The sequence below is a fragment of the Acanthochromis polyacanthus genome, chromosome 5 (genome assembly GCF_021347895.1).
Source record: "Acanthochromis polyacanthus isolate Apoly-LR-REF ecotype Palm Island chromosome 5, KAUST_Apoly_ChrSc, whole genome shotgun sequence".
In the NCBI taxonomy this organism is placed as follows: domain Eukaryota; kingdom Metazoa; phylum Chordata; class Actinopteri; family Pomacentridae; genus Acanthochromis; species Acanthochromis polyacanthus.
In genome coordinates, this window is record NC_067117.1 from 17,233,562 (window position 1) to 17,259,991 (window position 26,430).

At 40.6% G+C, this 26,430-nt stretch overlaps 1 protein-coding gene across 4 annotated transcripts; it reads left to right on the forward strand.

Moving 5' to 3' along the window:
• Positions 1–839: 839 nt before the first annotated feature.
• On the forward strand, positions 840–25,761 carry elmo2 (engulfment and cell motility 2). Of its 4 annotated transcripts, none has more exons than XM_022219814.2 (23): positions 840–1,176; positions 7,137–7,206; positions 7,361–7,459; positions 7,821–7,861; positions 9,820–9,892; positions 9,979–10,029; positions 10,771–10,940; positions 11,734–11,833; positions 12,367–12,518; positions 13,405–13,483; positions 15,226–15,261; positions 15,591–15,641; positions 16,476–16,598; positions 17,023–17,142; positions 17,274–17,378; positions 17,466–17,574; positions 17,736–17,872; positions 19,632–19,795; positions 20,080–20,192; positions 20,294–20,401; positions 20,576–20,658; positions 20,777–20,854; positions 22,560–25,761. In XM_022219814.2, exons 3-23 carry the CDS (start codon positions 7,382–7,384, stop codon positions 22,758–22,760), a joined length of 2,172 nt encoding a protein of 723 aa, XP_022075506.1. In that variant the 5' UTR covers positions 840–1,176; positions 7,137–7,206; positions 7,361–7,381; the 3' UTR covers positions 22,761–25,761. The 4 variants fall into 4 exon arrangements, with proteins under 4 accessions (XP_022075506.1, XP_022075508.1, XP_022075509.1 ...); XM_022219816.2 differs by having other exon boundaries at positions 12,367–12,512; XM_022219817.2 differs by lacking the exon at positions 15,226–15,261 and having other exon boundaries at positions 841–1,176.
• The last annotated feature ends 669 nt before the right edge of the window (positions 25,762–26,430 follow it).

Below are 26,430 nucleotides of genomic sequence, written 5' to 3' on the forward strand. Positions count from 1 at the left end.
CAGATTTTTACTAAGACAACTGTGAAATCCTGTGTCCTAGCACAAAACAAGCCGAGAGAAAACAGGACAATTAAAGGTCACATATTTTAGTCATATTCCCAGCTTCAAGTTGTCTTGGTTTGGGCTTTATTAATGCAACCTTCCTTTGACAAAAGAAAAAAAATGTATTTGTTATTAACCCAAAGGACATGAAGAGTGACTTTAAACTGAACAACCTGATACTTCTGACAATATTTTACGTTTGCTTTTAAATAGTGAAAAATGAAACCTCTTTTTCATTTTTTAGTAAAGAGCTTCAAAATTAATATAAGGGAAACATGCAAAATCTGTATGATTTTCCAAATGATGGAAAATATTTAGTGCAAGCATGGAGGAACACATCTTTAGGCTTCTGTCTTGTCTGTAGCACCCTGTGTTGGTGGTAATATGATCTAAATGCAAATATGTTTATATATTCTTCAGTTAAAGGTAATTTTGGCTTTACAGCCTCTATGGAAGAATAGAACAGTTTAAATAATTTACAGGAAAAATGATCAAGTGCTTCAAAATATTCCTTCTTATATCTTGTAATCCTTTCTAAAAATTCTGCTTGTCAGCATGTCCTTTAATGAAAATTACTCGGCAGTAACACTGATTCTGGTGACATACATGGATGCCCACACATATAGAGTTGTTAGATGTCTAATTACCTCACACATAATTAACTTAATCAAAAATCCTGTCTGTCAGTTTCTGCACATATAGGAACACTGATGTCTCATCCAGGCGGCATGAGGAAGATGTCAGTGTGCACAAATGATGAAGAGATGAAGAAGGGTCTGTCTCACATTTGCAGACGGTGACATTTACATTGTGTCCCGCCTACAAGGCGTGGAATCGTGTCTCCTTTCCACAAGTATTTCACTGGGGAGAGAGAGGGACACAGAGAGGCACCATCGATGGCCCAGACACGAACTGAGTAGCACCGAGTATTGACATTAGCAGACAAGAAACGTCCGGTTAAAAAACCCACACTGAGTGAAGCCATCATCTGACTCCGACAGAGAGAGACACACAGAGAGAGACTGGCTGCATCCTGACTGCAATGGAGGAGCGGACGGGGACAAGCCGGAATGGATGACTGAACAACATTAGCCGCCTTGTGAGGAGCACCGCTGGTTCTCACTGTAATAGCGAGTAAGTTTGCTGTTTTGCATCACTTTGAGACGGAGAATTAGCGGGATGTAGCGTTGTCTGAATTAGCCGCTGTGTTTATTAAGCTACTTGATGTCGCTGCATCAGTCTGAGGGGCTCCTTCTGGTTACCACAGCTCCAGTCCAGCCCAATCGATCACCTATAATGAGGCCTTCAGCAGAACTTAAATAGAAGAAGGTTTCCCATAAAAGAAGCGTGTTTAACGGCGCTTGTTTTATGGGAAACCTTGCTAACAGACAAGCCAACAAACAGTTTCCTAACACGCAAGAGGACGCCTGTTGTTGCACCTCGGGCTACAATAACCTGAAATCCCCTCAATGTATCCATCTCACATGGATAAATAAAGAATTAAAACTTCCCTAAGATGTTTATCTGCTACAGAGAGCAGCCTTCTTTTTCTTCCTACTAGCCCAGAGGGGGCGCCACTCTGGGTGTTCAACTAGCTAACATGAAAGTTGGGCGCCCCACAGTTTCCATGTGTCTCATATCCAGCAGCCTGGACTGGAGTCCCCGAACCGCATTAAAGAAAAGAAACGGTAAAATGGCGTCAGAAACATCCGGGTCGCGGTGAAAAGTGAGTGAAAACGGGACAAGTTGAGGAGTGAATGGAGGCTGCGATCCTCCGCACCGCCCGCCTTCTGCTGCTCCTCGGGCTCCTTAGCTGTTGTTGCTAAGCTACCGCCACGGCGCGTGCAGCCAAGTAAGTGTTGTAAACTGGTTTCAGCTCAGAGCTCCCAGTTAGACAGCAGCACGGTGACTGGGCTGCAGAGACAAGAGGGGAGGAAACGCTGCTCATGGCTTTAAAGTTGTCCAGGAAAACAGAACAGCCATTACTGTGCTGTGTAATACAAAAGGAGCTCAGCAGACACACACTGATCAGCCACAACATTATGACCACTGACAGGTGAATAACATCGAGCAACTTGTTATGATGCAATGTTCTGCTGGGAAACCTTGAGTCCTGACATTCATGTGGATGTTGCACCTAAACATTGCAGGTCAGATAACCCCCCATACCCCATGGCAACAGCAGTCCTTGATGCCAGTTGCCACCCTCAGCAGGACAATGCACCTCAACACACTGCAAAAAGTGGCCCAGCTGTTCCCCCGAGTTCCATACTCCCCAGATCCAAATCTTATTGAGGATGTGCCAGAATAAGCCTGATCTACGTAAACCCCCTCCACAGAACTCAGTGCCACCATCGGGGTGCCACAGCACATCCCCAGAGGTCCTGTGTCCATGCCCCACTGGGTCAGAGGAGTTCCAGCTGCCTAAAGGAGACCAACACAATATTAGGCAGGTGGTCATAATGTTATGCCTGATTGGTGTATTTACCTGCCATAGCAGGAGGTGCACAGGTGTATTTACTATCAGTGGCATGCTGGTCCACTTGAATGACTTGTCATAACAGAATCAGCTTTATTGGCTAATCGATAATCAAAGATGTGAACATTGAATCCTACAACCGCTGGAGCCTGAATTCGTCTTCCTTTTCTCCGATCCCGAGCATTAAGAATGACAGTAACCGAATGTATATGATATATGTGAGGTAGAAATTTAGCGTACTAAACGTGTAAATTATTATCCCCCGCCTCCACGAAGTGGAAAAGGGGGATATAGGTTTGGCCTCTGTCCGTCCGTCCATCCGTGCTTCCGTGCGTCTGTTCGTCCGTCCGTGCGTCCGACATGAAGGGGACAGCTTTTCTCGGAAACTATTACAGCTAGGATTACGAAATTTAGTGTGTAGCTTCACACCATGGACACCTTGATCAAGTTCGAAAATGAGACCTGTGCGATAATATTTAACAGAGTTATGGCCCTTGATCACTATTTTGGATATAGACTCATAGACATCACATGTGGCGGGGGATATTGATGACCATGTCGTCTTGTTTATATATGCTATGAGAGAGTATGAGTATGAAACTATGTATCAAGCTTGTTATTTAATGTGTATCTCCTTGTATTTGTTTTATTGATCAGTACAGTATTTTGCACTTTGCATTTGTATGTATTGTATATCTTTTTTTATTTTCTTCCCTACCAGGTACTGGCCTTTTAGTTCTGGCAGGGGGGACAGCCGATGTAAACTAGCCTTTTGGCTAACTCCGGTGCATTTCCATTTTTTATAAAATGTTTATTAATGTGCAGTGTCCCTCCGAAACAAATAAAGGAAATGAAAAATGAATGAATGGTTGGCCAAGTATGTTCCAAGGAATTTTGCACAAGTATAGAACACCTGTGCATTTAAACAGGGGCAACCGGTCACAGAGGAAAAATGAGTGTTTAACTGCTATGTACAGCTATAGATAAGTGTAAAACTGCCTGGTGAGATAAGGCTTGTTGAGTCAAGTTAAATCATTTCTTTAAACCCACTTTTAGAGACTTGCTTATATGTGAAGTTTCCTTTTACCTTAAATTAGTTTTTAGTGTTTTATTTTGTATTATGTCCTGTTTATTTTTTTAGTTTAGCTGTCTAGTTCTTTGGTGTGATGTCATCTCTAATTCTTTAATTCTTTAATTTCTAACTTTAAACCCTCCTTCTCCTTTCATTTTAAACTGCCTAGTTCCCTTGTTAGATATGCGCGCTAATTTAGCGAATTATTCTTTTAACTTATGATAATTTTTTAAGGCTAATTGTGGTGTCATATATAAAAGGATGATCGTAGTGGTTTTGCTAATCTTTAAGCTGAACTGAAACCATTTTCCTGGTCAAAGCAAATGAAAGAATTTGGTTTGAAGTATTTTTATGTAGTATTTTATCAGAACAAAATAGGTGTCTTTTTGTAAGAATACTCCTATACATCGTTTTCTTTACTATTTACATGACAGTTACATGGAAGGTTATGCATTAGTTTAAATGAAACAAACTAACTTTTATGTGAAAGTCTAAAAGTAGGACTTTGCAAGGAAGAAACCCCAACACAATACGGGATAAGAGCCCTAAAACCAAACTTGTTGTCTGTGTTATGATTCAATAACACTCTTTTGCATAGTTTTTGTGTATACATTATATTGGAATTCACAATACATAAGCGTGTACAGAAAGTAGATGTTGTTTTTGAGGGTGGCAGCTGAACTCTGTTTACCTTGGGTGATACTCAGTTCAGGTCCATAGTAGGGATTCAGATAGAGTTGTTTCTGCCTGATTTAAATGCTCAGCAGAGGGATGTGCTGTGGGAAGAAACTGTTTCTGTTTCTGTGTCTGGTTGTTTTGGTGTTCAGTGCTCTGTATTGCCGACCAGAGGAAGATATTTAGAACATGTTGTATTCAGGGTGTTGTGGGTCTGCAGGGATGCTACCTGCCTGTTTCCTGACTCTGGACATGTCTAAGTCCTGGAGGGGAGACATGTCAGCCTGAAGGATTTGGTCTGCAGTCCTGACTTTCCATTGTTTCCTGTCTCTGTTTTGTTCGCTGATCCAAACCAGACAGTAGCTGAAGTGCAGAGAACAGACTGAATTGTAACCCCAAATAAAACTAAACCGTAAATATTTACAACATTTTACAAGCTTTTGACGCTTGCATTTTTGCTGACTCAATGTGATTTCAGAATGTGACTTTTTCATTATTGTCTGCTGTGGGCCATTAGAAGTTGTGGCAATGTAATGAAAGTGTTGTTTTTATTCCTTGGCGGCTTTTAGAGGTTTACTTTGTGTCCATTTAATTTGCCTTGTGTTCTTCCCTGTGGTTGCATTGTACTCATGAAAGTCATGAGTTCATAAACAGCAAAGGTGATCTCACTGGAGGATGCCACGTAATTGGATTGGAAGGAAATCTTAAATATTTTCATATAAACTAACACTACGAAGGTTATGATATGAAAAAATGACGTCCGTATCACCTCATGTCTGTCAGCTTGATCACAGTGATTTCATGGTAATGATGGAAACTGTAATTTTTCTTCTTTTTTCATTCGTTTTCTCTGGAGAAATCAAGTTGTCGATTATTTTTGCTCACTCGATATGCAGCAGTTGGTATACCAGACATGGGTATATAACTGTTTAACATTGTGCAAATGTATAGCCAGAAGTCAGTGCTGAAATATGTAGATTAGTACCAGAACTTGTGGAAAAGATTGCGGTCTTGTTTTCTTGCCAGAGAACAAACTTTTCAGCAGGCCAGGCTCAGAGATCACACATTCAGCGATGCGATGGACAGTCTGCTTGAACATGCGGAGGCGTTGCAGTCTCTCCATCTGATGGTTCGTGAGAATCCGAGTTTAATTGGCAGTTTTCACTCTGCATCACTTACAGAATCCACCTATAATTCATGGTAGTCGACATTAATGTGCTGCGTGTCATCCCCTATCAGTCCGATATGCTCTGTGGCGACAAATTATGCCGAGAACACGGTTCAGTGATCCTGTGCTTCAAAGATGTTGAGATTCAAAAGGATTCAGACGTGCTTATTATTCACTGTGCAACAGCTTAAATTTTCATTCCAACTTTGAGATGTTTTCATCATGAGGGGCTGACATCTGCAGTGCAAAGACGCATCGATGACTGATGCTGTATGCTGGAGAACAAATTGTGCTTTTTTTTCAGCACGGATCAAAGCAGAAGAGTGTCACACGTCACAACCGGTGTTGATGTAAACTGTCAGGTGAACGTATTTATAGAACAAACATCCAGACTCCTCAGAAAGACAGTCCTGCAGTGCTGGAAATGCTATAACGCCGACGAATCTCCAGGGAAGTCAGTTGTTGGTTCTGGTTGGACTCAGGAGGGGTTTTTCTTACATGTAACAGAGGTGTGATGATTGAAGCTTCTTTTTAAATGAGGAGCAATAAGCCGCATGAAGTGCATCCTGAAAGCACTCTGGATGCAAAGAGCTATTTGGAGAAGAGCAGCGGTTTCTTTTTTCTCTCTTTTTTGTCGTCGTCTTCCAATCACAAGCGGAGGCTGTCAGAAAGCTTTTCATGCTTTCTTGATGTTGGAGCAGAGAGAGATCTCATTCCGTTGCCAAAGACTGCTCCCTGTTGTGCTCTTCCTGCTCTTTTATTACAGCGCTTTTGTCGCAGATAATTAAATATGTTTAATAATTAAACACTTGTAGTAACTGATAAACTGCAAATATGTGAGCTACATACAATTGAGCAATATGAATAGAATTTGAGCAGAAGGTCAGAAGGCAGGGCTGGGCAGCACTATTGCCTCACAGCTAGAAGATCCCCAGTTTGGGTGCATGGAGTCTGCATGTTCTCCCTGTGCATGTGTGGGTTTTCTCCAGGTACTTCGGCTTCCTCCCGTAGTTCAAAAACATGCTGAGGTTAATAGGTTACTTTAAATTGTACATAGATGTGAGTGTGATTGTTTGTCTGTATGTGTAGTCCTGTGATAGACTGGTATCCTGCCCATGGTGTCCCCTGCCTTCACCCTGAGTCAGCTCGGATAAGCTCCAGCCCCCCTGCAACCTTAATAAGAATTAGGATGTATAGATGATGGATGGATGGTCAGAAAGCAACATCTCATTTTGTTCTCATTTGTCTGCGTAGTTTTTTTTGGATCCATATGGCTGATGTTTGTATTCACATCTTCATTGCCAAAATGCAAAACTTTGAAAGTGTCACAGAATGAAAAACTGACATTTTTAATGATAAATGCAGTGAGTTTTTACAAGAAATATGCAAAATTAGTTGAATGTAAAGTTTTTGGGTTATGTATTCGCACAGATTTAAACCCATCAAGGGTAACACAATTCTGCAGTCCCAGAGCCCAGTATGTGGAAAGCTTGACCCAGCCGAGATATTTATGGGACTGTGTGTGAGTGTGTGTGTGTGGGGGTGGTTTTTGTAAAACAGTCATGCTTATTGATCTGTTCTCTGACAGATTCAGTTCAGAGGAGAGAAAATGCAGGGATTCAGCAAACTAAGCTTTTGGGCTTCAAGGAAATCAAGGTTTTGCACTTACATGACCAGTGTGTGGGTTTGTGTGTTCACAGGGGAGCTGACACGGAGGTTTATACAGCAGAGCTGTGAGAGTGACTGACCGTTTCTGCATTTATCCATTAGGTGAAGTATAACCCATGGTTCATATTGTTCTGAAGTTAAGCAACAGACTGCAAAAGACTCAAAATGTTTTCACTCTGCTTGGATGTAGAATAGAAATAAATTATAACAATAAAATGAGACTTTGTTGGCAAATGCTCTGTTTTTTTCCCTGCAGGGTGCTAACAATAAGACAGCCATGCCGCCCCCAGCTGACATTGTAAAGGTGGCTATTGAATGGCCCGGTGCCAACGCTCAGCTCATAGAGATGGACCAGGTCTGTATGTGTGCACAACGTGACATTGAATAGCTCTACAGTTTCCCTCTGATAGCTCAACTCTTCCGAGCCATTAGAGTGTAACTTGATAATTAAAGGGGAAAATCATGCGTAGCTGTAATTTGTTTTGAATGTGCAAGGCATGAGTAATGATGTGAAGTGTTTTAGTTATGCAGAATGCAAGAAAGTCCCTGTAATTGTTGTCATGATAAACTGGATGGACTAAAGATAGATTTAAGATTTATGTCAGCTGTGATTATTGTGATATTAGAAGGGAATTTGGGTAGGGGTGATTTATATTTCGTTTCAGCCCTTTTTATGCTGTCATTTTGCATGTTTGCAATGTTTTTCCCCCTTGCAGAAAAGACCTTTGTCTTCAATAATTCGGGAAGTATGTGATGGGTAAGCACTGCTCCTACACCTTTTAATATATTACAGATGGTTTTAATTGTCTCTAACTTTCTGTTCAGTAACTAATTGAGAGAGTGTTGGTCTTCAGTCTTCCTCTTTATTTTACTAAAAGGACGCCAGAGGTTGTGTTTAGGTTAAAGTCACAGACTGTATAGAACAGGTGGATATAGTGATCGGCTTTGAAAAGTGAAGTAAATGCCATAAAGTGCAATACCACTGAGGGCCACCAGGTGTTTTCTGCAACAAGTTCTGGCTCCAATAAACTCGCATTCAAAATTCATCAAGAAAAGCTCAGTCTATGATTTTTTTTTTTAAACAAGTCAATATGATTTTTTTCTTAAATAAAATTACCTCCTTTTAATGAGTGTCCTGGCAGTCCATCTCAAAGTACTTTCATGATAAAATAAAAGCCAGGCCCTGTAGTTTGTGACAGTGTGGAGCTGCTCTCTGTGTAGACATGACGGGCTCGTTCTAAACTGAGGACAATAAAATGTTTCGTAGTTACAGATGATGATACACTGATGAAACCATCAATATGAAGACTTTATTCAGTTTAGGCTAATAGATTGCTCGAAATAATATTTCAGTTTCATTGCCAGTATCTGTTTGTGTAATATTACTTTACAACCTTCGAATAATTGCCAGTAGTACTTGTTATCTTTATATTCTCATGTTATTTGAGACTACTTATTTTATATATATATATATATATATATATATATATATATATATATATATGTTATATTTTCAGTGACGTATTGTACTTATATCTTATTTCTTTTCTATTAGACATTGCTTTTTTCTTGTCTTGTGATCTGCCACAAGATTTACCTTGGGGATGAATAAAGTTCTGTCTTAACTTCGCTTAGCATGGCTTTGCTTAAATTTGACACCCCGGTCCTTTAAATGTGAGGAACAACTAACATTCAAGAATTTATTGAATGTGTGATTAGCAGATTAATTCGTTGTGTAAATGTCAGTGGGCTTATTAATGCTAAACTCGTTTTGGAGAATATTTCCTCCTTTGCTGAAAAGTTTTCTGGAAATGATGTACAGAACGATGCTGGAAGTCATGCAACTGAAAAAAAAACCCAGAATGTGCAGAAAAGTCACAGCCAAGCTCTTACTCTGCCGTACGTCGTGAAATTTATGTGTCATAAAGCAGCAAATAATTCTTTGTTGTTCTAACCCAGAGGCACTCGTGTGACGCTCTGAGAGTTCTTTTCTTTTAATGAACACCCTTATTCATGGTTATATTCATTTCATCTGTTTGTCTTGTATTTTTTATACTAATCTTTTGAAGTGGCTGTGCTACCTGCTGGTTCAGGATAAACAAAATAATGAACAGGGAGTAGAAGCGGAGGTTTTAATCTGGAGCTTTGCGTAGTTTATACAAGCACTGTGTTGTGTGGTTGAAAGAATATTAATCTTCTTTATCTGCCTTGTCATAAAATGTGTGCATATCAGGTGATGTATGACTAAAAAAAATAACAGAAAATGACGGCTCCTTTCACTGTTTTATCACTGATAGTTAAATAATCCCTCTCAGTCAGTGCTTTTACTTGTGATTTTTTGATTTGCTATTGTCTTGTGTTTTCTAGATTTCTGCATTTCACAGCTGAATACTGCAAATTTGCTCTCTCCCATCCACCTCTTAGCTGGGCTGCATCTACCCACTGCCTCCCTTTACCATTTGAAACGGAAAATTCTTTGCACTTTACTGTTAACGCCCACTGAATAATTCTCCTCCACAGTCTCTCAGTTTGCCACTCGTGTAAATACAACTGCTAGAGGGAACTATCTGACTTTCAGCAACCTTTTGTTCGTGCATACTAAAGTGTGTTGCCGCATTATGACATTCCTACATTGTGTTCCTCTGATTCTTTAGTGTCTAACTTAAAATAAATTGGATTTTTTATCACGAATTTCTTCCCTTTTCTTGTCTGCAGCTGGTCTTTGTCAGGCTCAGAGCAGTTTGCTCTGCGCTATGCTGATGGTCCTCAGCTTTATATCACTGAGCAGGTCAGCTTCACCGTTTTCTTCCTCCCATTTACTGAGGACTAATAAATCATTATAGAATTTCACTATTCCTCCTTATTATCTTTCAGAGCCGTGGTGACATCAAGAATGGGACCATTCTTCGATTAGCAATTTCTCCTGTAAGTGAACTTTGATCACAGACACAAGGTTTTATCTCTCGTCAGGAAGTTTTGAAACTGTAGCTTCCTTAAATCCAAGACCATTAGCTTTTTACACAACAGTTTACTGGTTTGTGTTTTTGCTCAGCTCTTTAATTCTTATTTTGTAGCTACCACAAATGGTTTGCTCACATACCCACGCTCTACTTTGCAGTCTAAACGTGCTGTTGAAAATGTGAATTCAGCCAAAAAGATCTTGTGAGTTTTTTCCTATTGGTCGTGACTCCTGAACTAAAGCGTCAGTTTGTCACGGTAAGGACAGCAGTGCTTCGAAAAGAGTTGATGTGATTTGCAGTGGTTAATAGCAGCAGCTTCTAACTCACTAACAGTGTATGATAAGCTGTCACTCTAATCCCACTTTGCTCAAACCTCCAACGCTAAAACAGTGTTTTAGCTGATGGTTGAAATCTTAGTGTCACAAATTGGGTCGTATTCGTAATGCAAGCAGTCACAAGTTTTAAATGTCCTCAAGTTGAGCCACGATTACGGACAAAAGTGCAGTTATTCCACCCAAACTGTCTCTGAACGCTGACGCCAGTGTAGTTTTGTCTTTGTTCCATCCAAACAGACAAAAAGCAGGTGGAATTCACACCAAATCCACACCAATCTGCAGTAAACCTGATCTCTGTTAAAGGTGGCTCAAATTCACTGACAAGGGGGGATGAGGTGACTCATAAAAGTGTCGCTGTGTGTTCGTGACAGGGTCGTGCTGCTCGTCAGCTGCTGGAGAGGATCCAGTCTCATGGCATCGACGCTCGCCTCGAGGCCCTCAAAGAGCTCGCCAAGCTGTCTGCAGACCCAACCTTTGCCACGGAGTTTATCAACATGGAGGGAATTGGGACGCTGGCTCGTCTAGTCGAGAGCGGCACCCAGTGAGCGCTGATTTAGTTTTTGACAGCTGACTGTGCTGATAGTTTGGTGACAGTTTGTTGTATTGTCTCTGCAAAATGTGCAAGTTCCAAGCGTGGTTTGCTGCAACTCTCTGAAGCCCTGCATCTCTATGGAAACAACACAGCCACGGCTAAAAGAAGACAGCGCTCAGAGATGTATTTTATGCAGTATGGCATAGTTATAGTGGAATAAATCCTTAGAAACAAAACAACTCAATTTTAAATTCTTTGATGATTTATTTGTAAAGAAAAAAAAGAAATAAACCTGGAATGAATATGTACAATGTTTTTTAAGGGTGGCTACGGGTGTTACCAAAACTGGAAAAAAAAATGTTGATGCTGCATACTAAAAATATTTTACTTCTTCCATTTGAAATTTGTCTCCTTACGTGCTCAGTTACAGCCTGCAGTTCAGCCACACGGTCTCTGAATTTTTGTAGTGTCTGTTATTCTCTTCAGAGCCACTGATGATTTCTCAGTTGCACCAATAGGAACAGAATTTTTAGTTTTTTACAACATATTGGAATTTGTAATGCTTTGTTGTAAGTGTTTTGGAGCAAATAGCGCAACTGTAAGCTTATATTTGGTTAAATTTAATTCGGAACTCCTCATCACGCATGATTAGTTCAAAGATCCATAAAAAGGTGCTTTTAGAGTTTTTTTTTTTCCCCCAGATGTTTTTCGAACACACCAGTGGGAGTTGACGTTCTGAGGGTTAATGCTAGTGTTGGAACTCGTAAAACGGTCGGCATTAACTGTCATTTGCTTCCCTCAGCTTTGGTGAAATGCTAGCCTTTACTCTCACTGCCTTCCTGGAGCTGATGGATCACGGCATTGTGTCTTGGGACCTTATCTCCCTCTCCTTCATCAAACAGGTACCTCCTCCAACAAAAGAACAATTCATCACACGTGTTCAGAGTTTCATAGACACTCAATTGTGTATGCAGTATACAGTACACACTCTTTCAAGGTTAAGTCTTTTTTTTCGTTTTTGTTCAAGCACTTTTATTTAATTACTTGACTTTTTTTTTTTCTTTCCGAACGACGGAAATGCGTGGGTGATGTTGCCTGGCAACTCCTCGCATTATTTAGAGCTCTGTCAGTGCGTATGTGCATAGTTTTATTCTGAAAACTTCACTGTGGCCTTGACAGTTACTCAGGGGAAACTTACAGAACTCTTCAGTTGTTTTTTTTTTTTTTTTTTACAGATGTGTGCTCTTTTAATGAGAAAGGAGGTCCTTGTTGATTTAGTAAATTGACTCTCATACTTTCAACAATTACAGGCTTATTTTGGTTTGACACAAACACTTTCAAGTCCCACTGGAGGAGCTAAAAAATGCACGTCTGGCGTGTTAGAGACTCAGAGTTGCCTCACTGCTGCCTGCTCTTGGTCTCTGTCCTCTCTCAGATCGCAGGCTACGTGAACCAGCCGATGGTGGACGTGTCCATCCTGCAGCGCTCCCTGGCCATCCTGGAGAGCATGGTCCTGAACAGCCACAGCCTCTACCACCGAGTGGCCCAGGAGATCACCGTGGGACAGCTCATCGGGCACCTGCAAGTGTGAGCACACACACATGCACAGGGGCTTCACGCGCTCTGAAAGGGGGGGCAAAGGAGTGAATGTAGCAGTGTGGGGTGCTTTAGAAATAATGCTGCTATACTTGCCATGATTTTTTTCATGGATCTTTTTAAAGGATGAGTTCAGGATGTGTGCATGACCCCAGTCAAACATCTAGAGATCCATTAGCAGAACAAAACCAACAGTGTGTTTGTTGGACACTCAGCCTTTTTCTCTGTTGTATTTGTGGCTCTTAGCTTCCGTCCTACGGGACATAAATGTTATAAAACATTATGTTCCATATACATAACAGCCGGTCATTCTAGTTTTAGTGCATATGCTAGTGACAACTTTGTTTAATCCATCTGTACTGCATGCTCTAGTAAGTATTTACAGCAGCAGGAGGACAGTGTGTGTGGGATTCACTGAATAGAAGAAAAAGCCTTTGTTAGTTAGAATGATGAAACATGCCACCCAGTACAGCAGTGTGGCTCACCGATATACTGTTAATAGTTTATGGATCACAGTGGAGCCTGATGAAAGTGAAGAAAAACTATATTAGGGATTAAAAAGGCATATATCTATTATATTAGGATGAATTCAATGTTGGTTTTGGTTCTGTTTAGCGGAATAAAGGTGTTATTTCCAAGATGCGCTCACTTGTGCTGACCGTACAGCAGAATAAAGAATAACAGTTATTTAAAACTGTTGCTGTGTGTGAAGAGGCATCTAAAAATCCTGCACTCATCCTACCCATTTGTACCGATAAAGCTAAGTTTGATTGTAGCATATGCAGATTAGCTGTTAGCCTGTAGTTTAGGTCCTGTGTGGATTTGTGTGGGGCACGATGCTTCTAACTGGTTGCTACGCTGCTGGATATTTCTTCAGGTCAAACCAGGAGATTCAGACGTACGCCATCGCCCTCATCAACGCTCTTTTCCTGAAGGCACCAGAGGACAGACGGCAGGTAAGTGTTCTTACAGCGCAGTGTGTAGTAGACAAAAGGGTCGAATACAGTCAATAGATAGACATAAGGGATACTAATGTTCCATCCTCATACTACACTGTTAAAAAAGCATAATCAACATTTGTTCTTAACAGATTTATGTTTTTACGAGCTGCAGACATTGGTTCACCGTGTCTGCTAATGTTTGCAGCAGTAGGTTAGCTAAAGATAATCTCATGATAGACGTCTGTCTGCCAGCTGTCACGTTGTGGATTCTGTCTGACCGTCATTGTTGTAATGACACACTCACTCAAAATAGTACTCACCTCCCTTTGTGGTTTGTACATTTGTTTTCCTGCTGTTCTTTCAGCTGTAACTGAAGAATGACTGTTTTTGAAGGGACATGGCGCTCTTCAGAATGCAGTAATTTGGATTTATTTTTAGGTTAAGCTTATTGGAAAGGGTTTGTATTAAAGTCAAGGACTGAACTTGATGTTATTCAGTGATATATTATATATTGTGTGTCAAATAAAATTATATCTGTTAGCAGGAATGAAGAAATACAACATGAGAAATAAATCAAACTCATCCAAAAATACAAAATTATAACACTTAATAGCATGATGTTGAATGTTGTTCTTTCTTAAACTATAGCTCAGCTGTGTCAGTGAGACGGTTGTTTTGAATCTGAAATGTCTTTGCAGCACAAACAAGTATACAAACTGTGAAGGGGTGAGTGCTTCTGTCCAGTATGTCTTTGTCTCGTTCTTCTGTGCAGCTCAATCTACAGTCCAAACTTTTGTCCCAGTTCACATTATGCAGTAGAGCCCTGTGGTGTTTAATGCAATGTCCCTGTGTGCACCTTGTTTCTAAGTTAGTGTTGTGACAGGTGTCCATGTAAAGTCTGATTTGTCAGTTAAGGCCTAAATGATATGCTACTGATGCATTTTCGTATTTTTCCAGTAAAGGTTCAGTCCTTCAGGTCAGTATGTGGGAAGGCACTGGGTTATAGGTATTGGTGAGAAGAAGAAGAAGTGACCTTAACTTTTTTGCGGATTGCAACATTTCCTTTTTGTGACCTTATGATATACAGTAAGTTCGGACAGTTGTCCTTTAACACACATTCCCTTACAGCTGCTGTTGTTGGCCACTGGAGGGCGAACTGAGTCAGTTCTAGTGGGAGGATCACAGCAGAGGGACAGACGGTGCATCCTGTATGTGGCTGGCACAGCTGTATTACTGCAATCATCAGCTAAATACCAGTCTGAACCTCATTTGTTAAGTCAACGGAAAATGTTCCTTTGAATTTACGTAAATGGATCTCTTTGCTCCAGTTTAGACATTTTGAATTTGAGTTGTCAGACTAGTCATTGCTAAAACAAAGACAGGCAGGAAGGATGAGGTGCAGAGAGGAGATGGATGTGAGATTGATTTAAATCTGTTATATAATGAACTTTGCAGTCATGAGAGCAACCAGGACACTCAGAGTATTTTCCCACCGAATGGTTGCTTGATGCATCACCTGCTGGGGTTGGATCAAATTTTCTGACTGAAATCTTTTCTAAAACAGTTGGATAAATGAATAAACGCACGGGTGTCAGATATGTCGTGACTGTTTGATGAGACACGATGCTGTTTCATGTTCTTATTCCATTGCATGCTGTGCCGGTGATGTATCCTTGTATCTCATTGTCCGTGTGTGTGCACTTTTTGTTTGTATTGCTGTCACACCCATGTCCCTCCTCAATGCCCTCAACCCATAGGAGGAGTATACTAACCCGCTGGAGCAGCACCTCACTGTGAGTACGCATCCCTCAGCAGCTCATACCATCTTTTCCACTTCACAGTCCTTCCCTTCCGTCACTCTCTAGCTGTTTTTGTGCCGTGGGAAGCCATTGCGTAATCCATTCAAATTAAGATAGAACCATAGCTTGCTGCAGCAGACAGACTTGTGTTGACGGAGTGAAGTTAGATCACGGTAGCTAGATTTTGCCGAAGAGCAGATGCTTCACACCAGTGGCAATTTAGCGTCTACTTTTTGTAAAAATTCCCTTTACTTGAGTGATGTTACTGTTGTGTAGTACAACATCGATTTGTGTGTTGCAATGATGTATCCCTTCACCCTCAGGAAATGGCAAGCACTTTGGCTCAGAAACACCTGCGGTCCATCATCCTCAATGTGAGTATCAAGTCTGAAAGGCGAAGAATGAAATATTTGCGATAAAGTCGGCTGCACCTCAGAACAAAGAGTCTGCTCTGTTGGATATTAAGCTTTCAAATGAGCTTCATTAAGCTTTAAGCTCTTCCCAGAGACTGTGTTTGCAACTAGTCAGAATTGAAACTCCGGAAAACCTTCTATACGCAACATATTTCTGTTTATCCTCCCTTGAGATTATCCTGTGTTGGGCTTTGGTGATAGTTTCATCCCTGGGACTGAGAGTTGGTCAGCATTTGGGGAATGCAAGGCTTTGCTCACTTGGAGAGCTGTGACACAGAACCAGCAAATGTGATACGACACCAAGTCCATGAAGTGGAACAGAATCTGCTCTGAAAATGATTCCTTTTGGCACTCGTCTGGAAGTGGCTGACTGAACTGGCTGCAAATGTCAGCGAGGAGGACGCTGCACTCCAACATCCTGGAGCGGGGAAACGTCCTGGAGCTGCTCCAGCATTGTTTGCTCTGTTCACTGTTAATGAGACTTGCTTACCGGTTGGACAATAATGGTCCATTGTGGACTTTGAATGCAGTTCCATCCATTGCTACAATGACAACAGTGTCTATATTATCACCAGTTTGTTATGCTACATTGTTTTATCAGTCAATTTATGTTCCTTTTTGTTGCATTTGGTAATTGCATCAAACAACAAACGATACAATCAACACAATGTAATAAAATGTCATGCTTTTGATAGGGTGTAGCTTTGTTTTGCGCTGCTTGATGTGATGTGCTGTTTATGCACCATTTGCTGCCCACACAGGTTTCGCTCTAATCACAGGGCTCTTCTCTTCCAGCACGTTATCAGAGGAAATCGACCAATCAAAGCAGAAATGGCACATCAGCTGTATGTTCTGCAGGTGCTGACCTTTAACCTTCTGGAAGAACGAATGATGACCAAAATGGATCCGAATGATCAGGTAGAAATATTCAATAATGATTTTGTAAGTTATTTCTATGCGGCCATGTAAATCTGTTATAATAGATTTGTGCACTGCTCGGTGCAATAAAACAGGTGCACGTAAAAGGAAATAAAGTGTAAGCAAACACTGGTTGTCTGTTTACGTGTATTTCTAGTTAATTGAATGGAAACAGTCTGCATCCTGAAAAAGAGTAATAAGCAGTCTGCCTTCCAGCAGTGGAGAAACCGCTCTGTTAGATCTGCTTTAAGCGTAACAAGTGGACCAGAAAATTAAAGTTTCCCTGTTTTAGCTGAGCTTGTTTGCAGCCCCCCGCTCACCGCTGCTTCACCTGTCCTTTTTATGCTTGTGTTTGTTATTTTGCTGCTATAATGTTGACCTGGTGATGCTGATGTGCTTTTCATATGTTGACTTTTTATCCCAGGCTCAGAGAGACATCATTTTTGAGCTACGTAGAATTGCCTTTGATGGGGAAAATGACCCCACTGGTACAGAGAAGAGAAAGGCCATGTACACTAAGGACTACAAGATGCTGGGCTTCACTGTGAGTCTTCACTGCTGATTTTAATCTTGTAAAGGCAATAGTTATAAAAGTAATTGTATAAATAGATTCATGTAGAGGTACATTTTTTGTTCACCGTCTGCTGACTCACGTTGTCTCCGTTTTAAATGCAGAACCATGTGAACCCAGCCATGGACTTCACCCAGACTCCTCCAGGGATGCTGGCTCTGGACAACATGCTGTATCTGGCCAAGGTTCACCAGGACACGTACATCAGGGTTAGTGTTGGCCTCAGGCAGGACTTTACTCGGTTCACGGAGCCGGAAAAGTCGGCTTCACCTAATGCGCCCCTCCACTCTTGACAGATTGTCCTGGAAAACAGCAGCAGAGAGGATAAGCACGAGTGTCCCTTTGGCCGCTGCGCCATTGAACTTACTCGAATGCTGTGTGAGATACTCCAGGTTGGAGAACTGCGTAAGTAGCTTAGTGTGTAGCTGTCGTACTTTGGAGAGTGCCATGTCATTGTGACACAGTGCTCATTACTTCAGAGCAGGATGGCGTGAGAAAGAAAAATGCCCCTCTCATGCCAGGGTTTTCATTTTAGAACTGAAGTCTTTTTTTTCTTCTTTGTGTAGCTAATGAAGGCTGCAATGATTATCACCCCATGTTCTTCACTCATGACCGGGCGTGGGAGGAGTTCTTCTGTGTGTGCATTCAGCTGCTCAATAAAACCTGGAAGGAGATGAGAGCCACAGCTGAAGACTTCAACAAGGTCTGACATTAGAACCGTCTGACATTACGTATTTGATAACATTTGCTGCCTTAAACCAGCTTTCACTGTGCGGTGTGTAAGCCTTCTAACGCAAACCTCATAGAAGTTAAGCCATATATGTTGAACTGTAATTTTTTTTCTAATGCTGCAAACCTAAAAGTACAACCAAGATGATGACCTTTGCAAACAAACTGATGCAGAACAAAATGCCGCCTTTGAACTTGTTTGTATTTGCTGCAGCAATGCCACAAAACACTATAAAGTCGAAAAGGACTAATAAAAATCGCAAATTTCACTAAAACACAAGAATATGCAGAATTTTCAAACTTGAATACGGATCATTTTAAGACTGAATGCTTCCTTAACCCTCATAACCCAAATCAGTCTGTGGGTGTTTTTGCTCCCGTCACATTTTCAGTGACCGTGGCCTCGGTGTTCACTGCAATATAAAGTCTTTCATCTCTATGGCAACGGCACAACCATAGCTAGAAATAACAGAGCTCAGTGTGCAGGATCACATAGTTGCAATGCCGTAAATCATAAAAAGAATAGAGAAAAGTTGATTTTTTTATTTTTATTACTTAGTTCTTCAAAAATTGAAAAATGCTAGACAGGCTCTACATGCTACAGATATGTTACTGCTTACATTTTTGATTTGACACCATGCTTATGTGCTCTCTGCTCTGTGTGAACACAGTCTACAGTTCACACAAATAGTTGCTGAACTTTATGGCACGTTAATGTTAGTAGCAAACAGGGTTTTTTTTGTCAACTTTTTGAAAGAGATATGTAGACTACAGACTACATTTGATGAAAAATTAGAGTTGTAAGTTTGGATTTGCTTAAATTTGTCACAAGGACGGCACCTCAGACATGATTAGTTCAAGGTTAATGGAAAGGTGAAAATTTGACAATTCTTTGAGTAGTTCCAGTTTCTGGCTCTAATAAATGGTGCACTTTTTGGTACTTTTGCATTTTCTGCAACGTGCTTTTCAAACCTGCCTGTAGGCTTTTGGTGTTAAGAAGGTTAAAGTAAATCATATTCAAGTTAAATTGAGATTACACATGGTGATTAGTTGTTGCACAAATATACTTGTGAACTCTACTGACTTTGGTGATTTGTCCACTTGGACCACCACAAATTTTACATTTTTTTGGTGAAATCAGACTTTTGTTGTTGAAATATGACATCGCTTTTGACAGATGTTTTATGTTGAATTTATTTCATCGACTCAAATACAAAACTGAGTGCAAATGTCACCATATGTTTCCAGTCAAGTAATGTTGAGTAGGTGTGTTGGTTACAGTAGGTGATCCTCATTACCAAATCCTCACCATCTGTCCAGTTTGCACGGTTTTCCCAGTATGAGCACAGGAGATGTCAGGCTTCTCACTGGCACACATTGCTGCTCTAACGGCTATGTGACTGAGCAGCTCACTGGAGCAGACAGCCTAAAGGTTTTCGGTTTCTTCAATAATGCATGACAATTACTACTTACCTAGACATTCGATGAAATGAACACGGGAACATGAAACCATTTGCTGTGTTTTAAATATTGATGCTTTAGGAAAAGTCAAAAGATGTCTGCCAGCAGACCGAGTCTCTGAATGGAAAAATGAGGGTTATGGGGAATTTGACTTTAATAATATTCATGGCTCATTAAAAATCAATGCAGCTAATCAGAAAATATGACCAGTGACAGAATACTGCAGCTCTTGTCTCTTCACAGTTTGAAATCATCTTTTCTCCCCTCACCAGGTGATGCAGGTGGTTCGTGAGCAAATCACCAGAGCTCTGGCGATGAAGCCGTCGTCCATCGACCAGCTGAAGAATAAACTGCGAGGCCTCAACTATTCAGAGATTCTGCGCCTGCGACAGTCAGAACGAATGAGCCAGGATGACTTCCAGTCTCCACCAATCATGTCAGTCTGCGTCTCTGCTGCCTCTCATTCCGATGTTAAAGTAGAGTTTTAACATTTTAGGCATTTCTAGAATTTCCCACAGACTTCAGCAGTCTAGTTTTGATAAAACCTGTAGAGTATTACTCATTCTGCATGTTTAATGTTTTACTCTTTTCTGAGCAATAGACTATACTGCAGCTTTAATGAGTTCAGATCAGGACTCTGCTTTGCCCCTATAATAGTAAATTCTACATTATTTTACACATGTGCTTGTTCTTGTTGCTCATGCCTTGTTTGTGCTGCAGTGAGCTGCGGGAGAGGATTCAACCCGAGATCTTGGAGCTCATCAAGCAACAGCGACTCAACCGGCTGTGTGAGGGAAGCTGCTTCCGTAAACTGGGGAACCGCCGAAGGCAAGGTACATCCAGCCTCAGTACGATCGCTTTGCGTCGTCCTGCTGAAGGACTACTGCTGCTGTTGTCTGACACCTAAACACTGTGTTCAATGCCTTTTTTGTAGAGAAGTTTTGGTTCTGCAGACTCTCTCTGAATCACAAAGTGCTGCACTACGGGGACTTGGATGAGTCACCTCAGGGTGAAGTGCCTTTTGAGCTCCTCAGTGACAAGAGTAAGACACTTTGAAAACCTTTATTTCTCCAAGTGGCTGTTTCTCCCCGTTATTACATGTTTCATAACACACATGCATTGACACTGCCACTGAAAGGCGACATTGCATCTGTCAGGAGGCTGGCCTTAATAAATTTCTGTAATTATTTGTTTATTTCTTCTCCGTTCCTTGAAGTCCCCGTCTCAGATATCAAGTCTGTGGTGACAGGGAAAGACTGCCCTCATATGAAGGAGAAAAGTGCTCTAAAACAAAACAAGGTCGTATCATTTTCATTTAGTTTTTTTATTAGCATTCTAGTCACGTAGCCGTTCTTTCATTCTTTGCTGTGTCTCTGTGTAGGAAATGCATGTTTAACCTGTCATTGTGTTCTCTCAGGAGGTGCTGGAGTTGGCCTTCTCTGTCCTCTATGATCCTGATGAAACGCTCAATTTTGTTGCACCCAATAAATATGAGGTAAGCCGATACATACACAATAAGGCGTTTTTATTCATGCCTGCTATTACACAAGGGTTTCCTGTGTGGACGTCAGCATGCAACCCGAAGGCAGTAGGGCAGATGCTCGACAGTATTGTGCATTTCTGGAAAACGTAAATGACAGTCTGCTACACGTGTGACGCAAACTAAAAAGTAGAATAACGACAAGTACGCACTGCTCACAGCTGTCTGCATGCAGAGGGGCTTCACTCAAAACTTAAGCCTTAAAGTTGCACCGAGCATTGTTTTTATATGAACAGTGAGTCAAATTGTTACGTGTAATGTGAAAGGGGTCGCTTATGTGACAAACCTGGAAAGAATTCGCGGCATTTTATCGTATTTGTCACTTCATTGCTACATCAGCAGCTTCACTGTTTTGGCTCAGTATCGCTGCTCTCATCATCCTCATCTGGAAGAGCAGCAGGCAGCTGCATCACAGAAAAAGCTATAAACATTTTTTCTGCATGCTAGCTTTCCAACACCAAACAGCAGACAGACAAACTTAGTAACCAGCTGGTGAACACAGCGAAGTGTTTAGCTGCTAAAGAGCCAGATATTTCCCTCAGGAATTGGTGTGAAGAGAGCAGAATGTGAGTGAATATTTTGACTCCCATTTGCCAGGTGGCCAGAAACATCTCCAACTCAATTCCAAATGTTGTTTAGTGTTTGGCACGTATGTAAATTGTCAACACATTTGCCATATCAACTTTAGGAGGTGATAAAATGTTAATGTTGTGTTTACAGCTTGTTTTGCTGCACCCCAGGGGAGCCAAGAAAAATCAATTAACCCCTTAACACTCACCGGCCTGAATGTGGGCCAAGAGAAAATTCTGCTGCTGTATTTTGAAAGGCGTCAGCCCAGTCTGTATAATCAGGGGTGTAAACCATTTTAAGATGTCAATACTGCAGCAGCAGCAGCAGTTCCTTACATTGTAATTACACTGCAGAATGGTAGTTTTTTCTGATGTCTATAGGGACACATTATCAAGGAGTCACTGTGTGCTTTACGCTATTTCCATCATAAGATGAGGTAAGAATGAGATGAGGTGTGCCTTATTACTCCCCCAGTGGAATCATTTACAGTATTACTGCAGCATAGGATGATAGTGCAACCATGCAAAGAACATCTGTAGAAAATATTTTCATAGCACCGATTCATCCATATGTGAACATTCAGCTGTTGAACACAATCCTCTAGATGTGGAAAATAATAATATTGCACATATCCGTAGTACTGCACATTCTTTTATGAGTACAAAAATACTCGTGTTGCACAGATTCTTGTACATGTAGGAACATTTATGATGCACAAAGTTTTTAAAAGTACAAACTACTGTAGAATCCTAACTGTCCGATGAGCAAAATTCTTCCAAACTTTCAGGCTTTTTATTGCAGTGAAACAGAGGTGAATATTCAGCTGTTAACAATAGTAATAATTATGTTTACACTGAGGAGCATGGTTTGAGTATTTTTTTTGTGTAACTATCAACGAAAGGGCAAATAGCTGCTCAGTCAGAAACCGACAAATGTAGTTTCAGATGCGATGCTTGCATAATCCTGGGCGACCAAATGAGCAAACGTAAGTGCAACTTGTTGGACAGAATCTCTTTCGCTGAGCTGCTATGAGGCCAGTTATGACACAGCATTCATGGACGTTCCTTTGTGTTTCTGGGCTTATGTGCAGTATTGCATCTGGACTGATGGGCTGTGTGCGCTGCTGGGCAGGGAGATGGGCAGTGACCTGACACGCAGCGACCTAGATACTCTCATCAGCATGGAGATGAAGCTCCGCCTCCTCGACCTTGAGAACATCACGATTCCTGAAGCGCCACCTCCTGTGCCGAAGGAGCCTAGCTCGTATAACTTCACCTACAACTACAGCTGAGATGTGTGTGTGTGCGTGCGCGCGTGTTTGCTATGCATGTATGTGTTTGTCAAGGATGAGCATACTCGATCTTTTGATGAATTTTGCTGCAATTGTGTTCACCGGACAAGACTACTTCGATTTTTTTTTTTTTTTTAACATTACAGAACCTTGGAGACTTTGCTCTGTCTGTGTTTGTGATGCCGTGTGGTTGCCAGATAGGAGAAATGTGTTTTATAGCTGCACAGGCAGGTCAGAGGTCAGGGTTCAGTGCAGAGTGTTTATCCTGGAGCTGCTAGAGATGCAGCGGGCGAATCTTTTTTTTTTCCGAAAAGTCTCCAGGCAGCGTCCCGATTTGTGTTCCCCGTTCGCAGATTTAAAGGTGCAAAAGAATGTGGATGAAAAGATCGAAATCTGTAAGGGAACTTTGACTCAAGTATAGTTCAGTCAAATTGAGGCTTAATTGATCAGTTGAGGCATGTGTCTGGTCTCCATGGCAACTAAAAATGAAGTAGCCACCATTTCAGTTGTGATGCTGCGTTCGCTTCGACACTGCTGCCCCTCCATGTGTACAGCTGTACGATGCAGTCTGATCAGCTCTACACTCTGTTCCCCACTGCAGCCTCAGTGATGGTAGGATTTCTCTTTGGAATTCAGTGATTAAAAGGACGGAAAATATGACAGACTTGTAATGTAAGTAAGTCATACATGGAAAATAGCAGGTAGTAAGGAAGCACATTCTTTGCTTCTGTTTGTAATATTATGTTTTTTTCATGAGTATCGTAGATGGGAGAGAAAAGTGTGTTAATAGTGATAAACTGTTTGAGCTATTAAATGTTAGAAAACTGTGAAAAATGTCAATCTCCATTTTCCAGAGGCCAAATCATAATGTTGAAAAAGCTTGTTTGACAAAAACCAAAAAAATAAGTAAGTTTCCTACTATGAAAACCCACAAAACCAGCAAATAGTAATATTTGAGGAGGCATTTTTAAAAAAAAAAAAAAGTGCCATAAAATCTGATCAACCAAGTGTTTGTCTGTTTTTTTTTCTTTTGCAAATGTACTGTCAGTCACTAATCAATTAATCTGCTATTTTTCAGCTCCAAGAAAGTGTTCGTACGTATATATTTGTTAGTTTACTCAACATTGATGCTGCTTCTTTGACTCACTTCCCTCCTCAGACCTTCTCCATAATTTGTCATACAGTGTGAACATACTGTATATACCCCACTGGATTAATGAAGTTGTTCAAGTGTGTGAGAATCCTTAAAGGTACCCTCGCCCACTATCGGTGTCTGTAAGTGTGTGTCTGTGTGTATGTGCAGATTTTGTTCATGTATACGTTGAGGGATTTAAGGAATGATATTTCATGAGCTCGCTGCTCGTTAAGATCGGGGCTTGAGGCTCCGACATCCAACACTTAAAAAAGACATGAGTGATAGGAGCTTGTTTGAATCATAGTCACTGCATTGCCTTATCAGTCATACATTCGCTACGTGTCAGTATCATTTCTAAGCAGCATATTAAACACATGGCAGCACACTATATGAGGCAGTTGTAGCTGATATGGATAGATGGAGGTGTAATGTTGATATGTGATTTTTTTTTTTAAAGACAACTATTATGTTATACCGTGTTACAAAACATTTCTTGTTGCTTCTGATGGTTAATAGTTGTTAAGAAATGTATTAATAAACTCTACAAATATACCAAAATCAGCTACAACTACATTATATTGAATCAGCCATGTATTGTTTATATACTGCTTATAAGGTAAATGCTAACTTTGGTTTGATTTACACTCAAATGTGTTTGGGAGGCTCATACTGTAGTGTGGTACAGAGGCTTTGTTCAAAAGAAACTTGGCTTGACAGTGAATACTGCCCTTGGTCTTTGAATTAATTACCAGATTTGAAGCTTGGTTTCGAACATTTTGTCACACTGTGCAAACGCAAACAGGACAAAAGAGCAGCTCTGTTGGCGATATTTGGTTTACGTGCCAGAAACACACAATCCTGGAAGCAGGTCAAAAACACAGTGACATCTAGTGCTGCTCATGGATCATATAGAGATGTTACTTCTAGTACTATTGCTTGATGTCATTTCTTATCTCCACAGTTATTGGTTCTAAACTTTGTCCTGTTGACTTCTAAACCAGTACTAATCACTGCTGTCATTTATTAATGCAGAATAGAATTATATTTTTGTAAATGATTGTACAATTTTATCAGTTATGAAGAGAATGGGTATTGAACTAACGTAGCATTTTCACTTCGCATCACTGTACAGTACGTTCAGCACGCTCATTTCACTTTTTTTAAAGTGTCCTGCGCATTTTCATATCATGAGCACCATTTAGGAACCGCTCACTCCAGCACCTGAATATGATGTCAGCGTTGATGTAATAATGAAAATTGCCATTGCTGTTTGTGAAAAGAAATGCAGTCAGTATTTGTTTTTTTCTTCTTATGTTTGGATTTCAATGTTAAAGTAGTTTTAACCTGTTAAAAACTTTTAAAAAATATTTTTGAGGGTGAACCTGAGAGTTCAGTTCACTGCAACTTAAAAAAAATTCACACACAATCTAAATAATACATGACAAATTCTTTCTTGGTGTGCTTGTGTTTTGCATATTTGCATGTCTTTTCTTAAGCTGCAGTGCTTGGAGTTCTCAGGGTCGCTTTATTAATTTGTATTCCAGTAAGTCACTGAACCATTAACCTGTTTTCAGAAATCGGCTGCAGCTAGAACAGATCAGTAATCACAATAAACCACAGAGAGTAATTCCTGCGTTGGATGTACTAACAGTATGACTTGAAGTTTTTGCATCTGACACTCTTTTACATGACTTGCTACACTATTTATTTACACTTGGTAGTGATAGGTAAAATGACAGAATGACAAAAAACACTAAATATAGTATACATATAGATCATTGTATGTATATACAGTATTGTGTTGCCTTATTGAAGAAATGTATTATGTTTTGTGTGAATAAATACAAAGTCTAACTACTGCTTAAAGTGTGTTTCTACTGACTTTGTCTCATTGAGGGACCAATCAGTCTTTTTTTTCACCCACTTAATGTAAATTTGAAGTAGATTCAAAAATGCAGTTGAAAGTTAATAAGTAAAAATGTAATAATAACTTAAAGTGGTTTAAGCTTCATATATTCTGTGTCTTTTCCCAACAGAAAAGATACATGTGTACTGAGAAAGGTATTAGTTGGCGCAAATGTTCCTCTGGCCTTAAAGATATTCCTCTGGGAGTCAGTCGTAACAAATAGGAGGCAAAATCCTTTGACCTTGTTGTTTGTTCAGCGCAAAAAAATTAATCCTGAAGTTCACTTAAAGCTATTAGGCTTTATCAATTTGACTCAGACAAATCAATGGCTCAAATTAGTGAAGTCTTTGTAGAGCAAAAACAGCCCAGCATGAAAACACTTTGTGGAAATGCAAGGAGGGGTTTTTATAGGAAAAAGACAGCCAGGGTGGAAGCAAACAACTCGATTTGACTCGCTCAGACTGCTGAAGGCTTACATTAACAGCTTTCAAAGATGGTAGTGTCTACAGCCTGTGGCCTACGGATACCGCACTTTCCATTTGCCAGACAGATACGGACCCGTATGCGAGTCTCGCGAGTCAAGAAGCTGCTAACCACTGCAAACTGTTGAAAGGTAAGCAAAGGTTAGG